This window comes from Oryctolagus cuniculus, chromosome 2 (genome assembly GCF_964237555.1).
Source record: "Oryctolagus cuniculus chromosome 2, mOryCun1.1, whole genome shotgun sequence".
In the NCBI taxonomy this organism is placed as follows: Eukaryota; Metazoa; Chordata; class Mammalia; order Lagomorpha; family Leporidae; genus Oryctolagus; species Oryctolagus cuniculus.
The window spans coordinates 176966128-176977461 of NC_091433.1; the positions used below are offsets into that span (position 1 = coordinate 176966128).

General features: G+C 40.7%; 1 protein-coding gene across 12 annotated transcripts in view; it reads left to right on the forward strand.

Annotated features, from left to right (window-relative positions):
* ASXL2 (ASXL transcriptional regulator 2) overlaps nucleotides 1-11334 on the forward strand; it is a 175283-nt gene that overhangs the window by 93698 nt on the left and 70251 nt on the right. For 10 of the 12 annotated variants that reach the window (XR_011386742.1, XR_007918310.2, XM_051843112.2 and 7 more), the window contains 2 exons: nucleotides 7158-7266; nucleotides 11181-11331. Coding sequence is in view for 8 of the 12 variants with exons in the window: in XM_051843112.2 (XP_051699072.2) it covers nucleotides 7158-7266; nucleotides 11181-11331 (260 nt within the window). In the remaining 4 variants the exon portion in view is untranslated. Of the gene's footprint in view, nucleotides 1-7157; nucleotides 7267-11180; nucleotides 11332-11334 lie in introns of those variants that run through there. The other 2 variants (XM_070069345.1, XM_051843118.2) reach the window with 2 other exon arrangements.

The window sequence follows — 11334 nt, forward strand, 5'->3', positions numbered from 1 at the left end:
AGCCACAGCACTGGCCTCCTCATTTTAATTTTTGTTATAAGTACTAAGACCTAGACTGGATTATTTGTTTTTTTTTTCCTCTCTGACTTAAGATACTTTATAAGTACAGGTTTGCAGTATTTTCTTCCATAATTTTTCTTTTTTTAAATGTTTAATTTTTATTTATTTGAAAGGCAGAGAGAGAGGAATCTTCTGCCTGCTGTTTCATTCCCCAGATGGCCACAATAGCTGGTGCTGTGCCAGGCCAAAGCCAGGGGCTTCTTCTGGGTCTCCCATGTGAGTGCAGGGGCCCAGGCACTTGGGCCATCTTCTGCTGCTTCTCCAGGCCATTAGCGGGAGCTTAATCGTAAGTGGGGCAGCTGGGTCTGTGGTTTAACCTGCTCTGCTACAGTGCTGGCCCCTCCATAATTTCAGTATCCCAAATTGTTGAAAAATGGTTTCTTTCCTTAGCACCAGAACTCATTTGACAACACTTATTTTGAAATGACATAAGACTATACATAGTTTGCTTATCTCACTTAGTATGAGTGTCTATAGTTTTCATTGTGTTTGAGTATGAGATATCATCCCAGTCTTTTTGATGGTGTTACATTATTTACATTATATCCTGTTAGCTTTCTAAAATTAAAAAAATTCTTATGACTGAAATATTTGGCCCAAGTAGATGAAGGATTATAGTAATAGCACTGATAACAGTATGGAGTGGCCGTTTGCTCCCTTGTCTACCTTTCCCATCAGACTCTGAGCTAGTAACAGTTTCCTCTTTGAATCCTCAGACCCTAGATTATTGCCTTCATCAGTAAGAACCTAATATTGAAATTGCAAACTATTTTTTAATGTGAATTTACCAGATAGGTTATTGAACTTTGATACATATGCTTTTTTTTTTTTTTTTTTTTTTTTTTTTTTTTTTTTGACAGGCAGAGTGGACAGTGAGAGAGAGAGACAGAGAGAAAGGTCTTCCTTTGCCGTTGGTTCACCCTCCAATGGCCGCCGCGGCCGGCGCGTTGCGGCCGGCGCACCGCACTGATCTGGTGGCAGGAGCCAGGAGCCAGGTGCTTTTCCTGGTCTCCCATGGGGTGCAGGGCCCAAGCACCTGGGCCATCCTCCACCGCACTCCCGGGCCACAGCAGAGAGCTGGCCTGGAAAAGGGGCAACCGGGACAGAATCCGGTGCCCCGACCAGGACTAGAACCCGGTGTGCCAGCGCCACAAGGCGGAGGATTAGCCTAGTGAGCCGCGGCGCCGGCCCCTATGCTCTTTTTAAGCTCTTTCCTATTCTGCATTCTTCTTGTGGCAGTCTTGGCTTTAGCATTTATGATGTGACATTGAACAGCTTATTTAACACCTTTATATGTTAGTCGTTTGTAAAAATGGTGCAGTCATTTTGTTTGCCTCCTGAGATTGTTGTGAAGGCTTCCTGGAATTAGCACTCCTTTAGTTGTTAATATAGCTGCAGCTGTTGTTCATATCCCATTGGTTACGTCATTAATACGTGGTCAGGCGTTCCCTTTATTAATGAATTTGTAAGTCATTTTCATTGTTTTGACACTTCTGACAATCCTTAGCTCCTTGTGGCTTCATTTTTATAAATAGATACAAGTGGGATTGTTAAATCAGTGATCCCAAATATTTCACAGAAAATTGCAAAAATAGTACATTGAGTCCCGTTTACACTCTGCTCAGTTTGCTGTGATGGTGATGTCTTATGTCACTCCAGTTCAATCAAAACCAGACAATTGCCATTGGTGTAAGACCAAGACTTAAATTCATTTGCTTTCACCCAATTTGACTAATAGTATTTTGACTTAATTTGATTTTCTTTGACTATTGTTATGTGCTACTTTTCATTGGCCCTTTACATTCATGTTTTCTGAATCACTTATTCATACCCTTTATGTCTTTTCTAATGAGTTGCTGGTGTTTTCCTAAAAGAAGCTCTTCATAGAACTATTTATCTTTTATTTGCCATATGTTTTGCAGTTAATTATTCTAGCTTTATTTTCCATTATGTTGTTGATTTTTTTCTGTATAGAAATATTTATTTTTTATTATATATATATTAAAGAGTTATTTATTTGAAAGGCAGAGTTAGAAAGAGAGGTCTTCCATCTGCTGGTTCACTCCCCAAATGGGTGCATCTGCCAGGGCTGAGCAAGGCCAAAACCAAGAGCCAGGGCCTTCATCCTGGTCTCCCACGTGGATACAGGGGCTTGGGCACTTGGGCCGTCCTCTGCTGCTTTCCGAGATGCATTAACAGGGAGCCGGGTTGGAAGTGGAGCAGCCAGAACTGGACCCGCTGCCCATCTGGTAGGCCGGCATTGCAGGCAGCAGTTTCACCTGATGGACACAGCACTACACCAGAAATCTTTATTATTAATACAGCCAAATGTCTGTTGTGGTTTTGAATTTGTTTTGTAAGAATGTTTATCTTTTAGGTGTTTCATTTAGGATTCTTTCAATGTTTTATGACTTTTTAAAAAAGATTTATTTTATTTATTTGATAGAGTTAAAGAGAGAGGTAAAGACAGAGAGAGGTCTTCCATCCGCTGGTTCACTCCCCAGGTGGCTGCGATGGCCAGAGCTATACTGATCCGAAGCCAGGAGCCAGGAGCTTCTTCCTGGTCTCCCACATGGGTGCAGGGGTCCAAGGACTTGGGCCATCTTCTACTGCTTTTCCCAGGTCATAGCAGAGAGAAGGGTCGGAAGTGGAGCAGCCAGGTTTCAAACCAGCACCCATGTGGGATGCCGGCACTTCAGGCCAGGGTGTTAACCCTCTGTGACACAGCACTGGCCCCACTGTTTTATGACTTAACACCTCAACAAATTCCATGTTTTTAAGGCAAGATTTGATACAGTGGAAAAAGTAATACTGCTTTAAAAAATTTTTTCCCCTTTTTTCTCAATATTTCCCTTTTGATGCTGCATTTCTCTTTACACTTTTCACCTTGCCATTATTTTTTCTGTCCAAATCCTTTCTCATCAAAGGTTTAGGTTAGGTCTCATTTCCTAATGTTACTCAGATGAAGAGAGGATGTCTTTTGAAGATTTCCTAGACAGTGGGTCCTCCCTGCCTGCTTCTAATGCTCCAGTAAATAGCTGCTTGGATTCGTGTATCTGTCCCTGAGTCTGTCACTGTGGGCTGGACTGAGGCGTGCGTGTGTCAGGGCTCATTAAGCCAGTGCAGATCTGCTCTTTGTTGAGCACGAGATTAAGTCCCTCTAAAACACGTGAGCAGTAGTGGGAAAGCCAGTGTTCCCAGGACGTTTTAGGTATTGTCTGGAAAAGGGCACAGATGCCAGATAATCAAGGCACAGATGACCATTTCATAATCCGTCTTCTACAAAACATAAATGGCACCTTTTGGCTTTATTATATTCTGTTTCTGCATTTTTTGTTTTCCTCTGCCAGCTGTCTATAAGAATGCTCATTTGCCTTTTCATCCTGTCCCAGTTGCCTCAATAATAGTGGCTTGATGTACTTTTTATTGTCTTTTTAAGCAAGTCTTCCATGATTGTTTTCCTAGATATTTCTTGGCAATATTTATTTGAACAAATGTTAGAATCCCAACTGGAGTTTCTTTGTGCGTATGTGTTTTAAGATTTATTTATGGGACTGACGCTGTGGCAAAGCAGGTACCACTGCCTGCAGCGCCGGCATCCCATATGGGTGCTGGTTCTAGTCCTGGCTGCTCCACTTCTGATCCAGCTCTCTGCTATGGCCTGGGAAAAGCAGTAGAAGATGGCCCAAGTCCCTGGGCCCCTGCACCCACATGAGAGACCGGGAAGAAGCTCCTGGCTCCTGGCTTCGGATCGGTGCAGCTCTGGCCATTGCAGCTAACTGGGGAGTGAACCAGCAAATGGAAGACCTCTTTCTCTGCCTCTCCTCTCACTGTGTAACTCTGACATTCAAATGAATAAATACATCTTTTTTAAGATGTATTTATTCATTTGAAAGGCAGAGTTAGAGAGAAAGAGCAAATGATCTTCCACTCACTGGTTCATTCCCCAAATGGCCGCAACGGCTGGTGGTGGGCCAGGCTGAAGTCAGGATTCTAGAACTGCATCTGAGTCTCCCATGTGGGTGGCAAAGTACTTGGGCCTTGTTCTGCTGCTTTCCCAGGTACTTTAGCAGGGAGCTAGATTGGAAGTAGAGGAGCTAGTACCTGAACCAGCACTCACATAGGATGTCTGCATCACAGGCAGTGGCTTAACCTGCTGTGCCACAACTCTGGCCCCAACATTATATGTATTTTTAGCATAGAACTATGTAAATTAGATGACTATAACAATGAAAGCCATCGTGGAGATGCTCAAAATTTTCTTCATCAAAAGGTTTTCTTTGGTGCTGGCATTATGGTGTAGTGGGTAAGTCTTCCTCGCCTGTAGCGCTGGCATCCCATAGGACTTTGGTTTGTATCCCAGCTGCTCCACTGCCAATACAGCTCCCTGATAATGGCCTGGGAAAGGCATCAGAGGATGGTCCAAGTGCTTGAGCCCCTGCTACCCACAGGGGAGACCTGGAAGAAGCTTGTGGCTCCAGCGTCAGCCTGGCCCATCCCTGGTCCTTGCAGCCATCTAGGGAGTAAACCAACATGTGAAAGATCTCTTTCTGTGTAATTCTGACTTTCAAATAAATAATTTTTTAAAAGCCTTTATTTTTTTTCTTTGTGTTGTCCTCCTCCTGTATTGAGGGGGATACAGACCTTGTCTCCAGTGTCTGGCCCTCCATACTTAGTTCCAGAAGGCAGTGGGCACATGATCTGTGCCCCTGTTGGAGAGCACTTGTCTTCAGGGACACCCAAGATAACTCACAGCCTCTTGGAGTGCCTATTTTTGGTTACTGAGTAGTTTCAAAGAGAACTGAGAGGGAGAGGAGTTGGGAATACATATTTAAGTTGCCCTACCCCTCAGGTCTTATGAGGAATCTTTAAAAAACTTTTAAGGTTGCCGCACATCTCCAGTCAAGAAACTCCAGACCTCTAACTGCTCTGTATAATCTTTCCATATGTTTTCCTGCTACTTAGTTTTTTCATTTGTTCTGATATTTTGTGCAAATATATTTTTGCTATTTTCCTCAGATATAAGAATCTTGCCTTTAAGTATTACAGCATTATCTTTAAACTCTACAGGTCTTCTATTTATTTGTTTAACATTTATTTTATTTATTTGAAAGGCAAAATAACAGAGCAGGAGATACAGAGATCTTCCATCTGCTGGTTCACTAATCCAATGTCCACAATGGCCAGGACTAGTCCAGGCCTGAATTCCATCCAAGTCTCCCATGAGAATAGCAGGGGCTCAAGTACTTGGGCCGTCTTACGCTGCTTTCCCCAGGGAGTTGGAATGGAATCAGGGCAGCCGGGACTCAAACACTGGCACTGCAGAATGGGGTGCTGGCATCTGAAGCAGCAGCTTAACCTGCTGCACCACAATGCCAGCCCCGATACTATCGCTTATCGTAGCAGCTGATTCTTTTTTTTTATTTTTTATTTTTTTGACAGACAGAGTGGACAGTGAGAGAGAGAGACAGAGAGAAAGGTCTTCCTTTGCCATTGGTTCACCCTCCAATGGCCGCCGTGGCCGGCGCGCTGCAGCCAGCGCACTGCGCTGATCCGAAGGCAGGAGCCAGGTGCTTCTCCTGGTCTCCCATGGGGTGCAGGGCCCAAGCACTTGGGCCATCCTCCACTGCACTCCCGGGCCATAGCAGAGAGCTGGCCTGGAAGAGGGGCAACCGGGACAGAATCCGGAGCCCAGACCAGGACTAGAACCCTTGCGGTGTGCCGGCGCCGCAATGGGGAGGATTAGCCTCGTGAGCCATGGCGCCGGCTGTAGCAGCTGATTCTTAACAGTAGTTCTACAATTTTGTTTTCTATGTCTTAATATGTTTCTTATTTAGAAGCTATTATAATATCCAGTTTCTTCAGCTTTTTATAATTCCTATTGCATTATAAACTAAAGGTTTATCATCCGAGATAAGTGTTATCTTTTTCAGCATAGTGCTAGTCAGTCTACAATTTGATATTTTATACAGAACTTTGTAGGTGATTCTCTGATCAGAAAAAAAGTATGCATCTAATTTACAGTTCTCTTTTCTTTTTCTTAATATGCAAGTAATTATTTTAAAACAAAAATCAACATTAGATTCAGTGGTAAAATTTCATTAATGAATGTTATCCCCTCTATAAAAGGACAAGCTAAGAATACCTTTTAGTAATTTTTATTGTTATTTGTTTTATTAAATAAATATAAAATGACAAGAAAATGAAACCTGGTTGTAATTGGAAAGAAAATAATTTTTATATTTTTGTAGATAATTTATTATATACCTAAAGTTCCAGAAAATATAAATGTATATTAGAATTAATCAACATGTAACTAAGTTGCTACATACAAGATAAATATTCTGAAGCCTATATAATCCATTTTTAAAGTCGTCTCATGATAGATTTAAATACAAGAAACCATGGCAATGTGTTACTTTTAGAGATCAGATTTTATCTGGGACACCAGTGTGCAAGAGGATAAATATTGTTTATTTGAATCTTTGTATTTGTTCTTTTTTCTTTGTTTACTTTTACATTTGTAAAGCTAATGCTAAATAAAATAGGATGTTTATAAAATGTGATGTTTCTGTATTTTTTTAAGATTTATTTTTTTTGAAAGGCAGAATTAGAGAGAGAAGGGGGAGAGATTGATTTTTGATCTGCTGATTCACTCCCCAAATGGCCACAATGGTTGGGGCTGGACCAGGCTGAAACCAGGAGCCAAGAGCTTCATTCAGATCTCCCACATGGGTGGTAGGGGCTCAAGTAATTAGACCATCTTGGGTTGCTTTTTTTAGGCGCATTAGTAGGGAGCTGGATCAGAAGTGGAGCAGCTAGGACTCAAAACTCGTACCCTCGTTGTAGGTAATGGCTTAACCTACTATGCCACAAGGTCATCCTCATTTCTGTACTTGTCTAGAGTTAAATGTTAGTTGCTGAATCAGGATCAAAGAATTGATTTTTTTTTCCTCCTCTTTTGGTAGTTTGTAAAGTGTATATAAGTGAATGAAGTATTGACCAATTAACTTTAAGTGGGTGTTAACATGGGTATTTGGGGAAAGAAACTAATCATTGCGATCTTCATCATCATCTTGTTTTTATTTGTTTTGCAGTGGGACTTCCCCTCTTGCATGCCTGAATGCAATGCTGCACACAAACTCCCGAGGTGAAGAGGGCATCTTTTATAAGGTTCCAGGTAGAATGGGAGTGTATACTCTGAAGGTAAATATTTTTTGGGGGGAGTCATTTAAAAAGAAAAAAGAGAAAGTGACCATTTTTAAGTAATATTTGACTCATCATAGAGAATTCTGTCCTTCAAGAACCTATTTTCAGGAAGAGGCAATATTTTTAATCCTGTACCCAATATATATGTGTGTGTTTTTTTAAACTAATCTCTTACTATGTATAAATAGATCAGAGGAGTGACTTTATTTTTTATTCTTTCTTATTACCTTATCTTTAAATGATGAAGTAAAACATACTTACAGTGCCTTTTTAAGGAGCCTTACTGTATTTGAATAATAAAAGTTACTGTGGAGCATGCTATGTAAATGCTGTATATTACTTTCTCATTTAATTCTCCACACAAGTAGCAGTTATGGTTATTTTTTCTTTTCTTTTTTAGAATGTAGGAAGGTAAAGGTTAGAAGATTGTATTTTCTTGCCTAGTGTTGCAGCCATATAGTATCAGAGCCAGGAAAAGAATGCAGGTCTGTCTCTCACTCCTAGCCCACATTCTTTCTACCAGAAAAAGCTGCTACTTTCCAATTGCTACATTGAGAAGTGACCATTACTTATCAATGACCTTTCCATTACTAACAGGAAAACCAACTCAGATCAGCTTGAGTAAGACAGATAATTTATTTGCCCACATAATTGGAAATTCTAAGAAAACCCAGGCTGGATCCAAGAACTCAAAGGATGTCATCAGGATTGTTCTCTCCACTTTCTTTTGGTTTAGTTCTTAGTTAGGCTTTCTCTTCATCATACATGATTTCATTCCCTACCCTCACTCTGCAAACTTGTCGGTACAGAGCTCTGTTCTAGGAGCTGAGGGAGGAGCCTGTCACCTAATTCTAACTTGGTTTCATTGGTTTGGCTTGGTCCTTGTGGCTGTACCCAAGTGATTACTGTTGCCAAATGTATAGATTTTTCTGATTGGCCGGACTTCAGTTCATGATCACTCTTGTTGTAAAGTTGAGATTAAGCCCACTGAAGCCAGGGGACCTGAAGGAGAGGGCTTGTTCTGCACAGGACATCGATCAGCAACAGGAGAATGAGATTGTCTGTGTTCCGGTGTATGTGGTGCTCTGTCCCCTGCTGCCTCTTTAATTCTGAGCCCTAGTCATCTCTGTGCTCAGTGGTTGTGTGCAGCCCGCTCACAGTCAAAAGATCTAACCTCTTCAAACACCTCCTTTTTGTACTTAATTCCCACATGGAGCTTTCTACATTTCTCTTAGGTTTTAACAATTCTAGACCTTCCATATTGTTAAAAAAAATAAGTAAATAAGTCCCTGCTGTGTTAATAGATGTAGGAAAATAATCAAAGTGTTTTTCCTTTTGTCAGACACCATTCAGTACAATACTTCCAACACCAGACATGTAGGAATTTCTTCCCACATACCAAGCAGTTCTCCAGCAGGTACCAGCTGGATGTCCTCAAATTCACCTCAGTTCTTTTTAAAGATTTATTTTATTTATTTGAAAGAGTTACAGAGAGAGAGAGAGAGAGAGAGAGAGAGAGAGAGAGAGAGAGAGAGAGAGAGAGAGAGGTCTTTATCTGCTGGTTCATTCCCCAGATGACCACAATGGCCAGAGCTGAGCTGATCTGAAGCCAGGGGCCCAAAGACTTGGGCCATCTTCTGCTGCTTTCCCAGGCCATAGCAGAGAGCTGGATCAGAAGTAGAGTAACTGGGACTCGAACCGGTGCCTCTCTGGGATGCTGGCGCTGTAGGCTGGGGCTTTAACCCGCTGCCCATTGCACTGGCTCTTCACCTCAGTTCTTACGCTGTCTCCTTGGAGATGGGGTCGGGCTCCATAGATTGAGGGCTCAGTCCCATGAAACGGTGGCTGTTTAGGAGGCCAAGATTCTTCTCACTAGAACAAAAGATGTTCCTATCAACCAGGAATTTCTACAGGTCTTAGGAGTTCTGTGATAGGAACTGGGATCAAAGACCAAATATCAGAACAAAAGATTTTTTCTAATGGCTCTGTTGCTCAGGAGATTACAAGAATTTTAGAATTCTCGCTCTCTGTGTCAGGAACCATGGTCAGAGACCAAGTGTATATTTATTATATCAAAATTCCACACCCATGCTGGGAACTGTGGAGCCTGTAGAGACGGGTCCTCTGTGGTGGCTTCTCCCTTGAGGCTCACATTCTGCTTATTGAGATAGGTGCATACTCACAAAACACTATGCTATGAAGTTCTGTGATCGTGAAGAGAAATAAAAGTTGATTTTGACTAAAGGTGTCTAGCTAGTATTTTGTTGTCATCCTCTTAAGATGAGCTGGACTTTGACAGATAAGTAATGTGAGGAAAGGCCTTCCAGGACATGGGAATAGCTTAAGCAAACGCACAGACAAAAGGATCAGAATGTATGTGAAAGTAGAGCCTATAATCTGCATGTGGACTTATGTATTAAGGGGTTAGGATAGTGTAACCACTAGGTTCTGATCAATGGAGTCCTTTGACAGCCTCACAGAGGAGTTTGCTGTGTGTGTGGGAGTAGATGGCAGCGGTTTTTCTCAATAGCATGGTCAAATCCATGTTTAGGAAGATAAATCAGATAGATAGATTTAAGGAGAAAGCAGAGGAAAAGGTGGTTATGGTTGTGTGGAGGAGTTTCAGGTCCTGAACTAAGAGGGTTGGTAAAATATAAACCCCTTCTTTTTCTGTTCTTCAAAATGCACAGTAGCTTTTATACAATCAGTTGGCACACAGATATCTTGACCTGTAGGTTTAACAAGTATCTGAAATAGAATTATCTTTTTTTAACCTTTGACTCCTCCAGAATCAACTGGTCACGGCTCAAATTCTAGATTCATTTCACCCCCTCTTTTACCCATTCAAAATGCTATAAATGTTTTCTATTTTTCTAATGTCCCTTGCCATTTTGTGTTTGCCAGAATTGTTTTTTAATCTGATTATAAAAGTCAACTATGTAGGGAATAAAATAGTGGAGGGAAGAACCACCCATAGTTACATAACTTAGAAATAGCATCCACAAATGCCTTTAAATGTTATATTTTTATATACTACATAAATACACAGTAGCTAATATTTTACTGAATTCTTAAGCCAGGCACTGTTTTAAGCATTTAATAGTAATTAGCTCATTTTGTTTCATAAAGATCTTTTAAAGTTGTTCCTGTTACCTCCACCTTAGAGTCAGGGAAACTGAGGCATGAGAAGGCGAGTCTTTGACCAAGGCTGCACAGTTAGGAAGATAAAGCCAGAAAATCTTTTTTCCTTGTCTTTGATCTTGAAACTAAGCTGTTACATCTCTTAAGTACTAAGCTGACAGAGTTATCCTTTTTGATTAGTATTCTCATTAACTAAGTATGGAAACCAGAGAGATTCATGTGATATTTTTAAAAATTATTTTAATTTGACGCTTGCGTCTTACTAACCAATATCCAGGAACCAATTAGATTTAAATAATGTACTATTTCTTAAGTGTCAGTACTCTCATTCTGTAGTTGAATTCAGAATACACGGTGGTACTTACACACACACACAAACACATGTACATATATTTAACAAAATTATTATATAGGTTTTTTTTTTACAATTCTTGAAAATTTCATCACTTACCTGGATTTTCATCTACCTAATTTTTGTCTAAATTTATCTTGTGTGTTGTACCTGTATATGAATATTGTGTATATACTTTTTAATCTTTGAGAGGAGATAGAAACATTAGTTTATTTGACCCAAAAACAGAAACTACAGGAATTCAGAAAATATTGCTAGCTCTGTTACTGAGTCTTATAATTATTGCTGGCTCTGTTCCTGAACCTGATAATGCTAAAGTTAATCAGTGCAATTAAATTGCAACATTGACTATCAGAAATTTAATTCCTATTTGCTGAAATGGTAATGATTAATCCTAATTGGATGCCTACATTTGCAGAAAGATGTGCCGGATGGGGTGAAAGAGCTATCAGAAGGTTCAGAAGAAAGCAGTGATGGTCAGTCAGATTCCCAGAGTTCTGAGAACAGCAGCAGCAGCAGTGATGGTGGCAGCAACAAGGAGGGAAAAAAGAGCAGGTGGAAAAGGAAAGGTA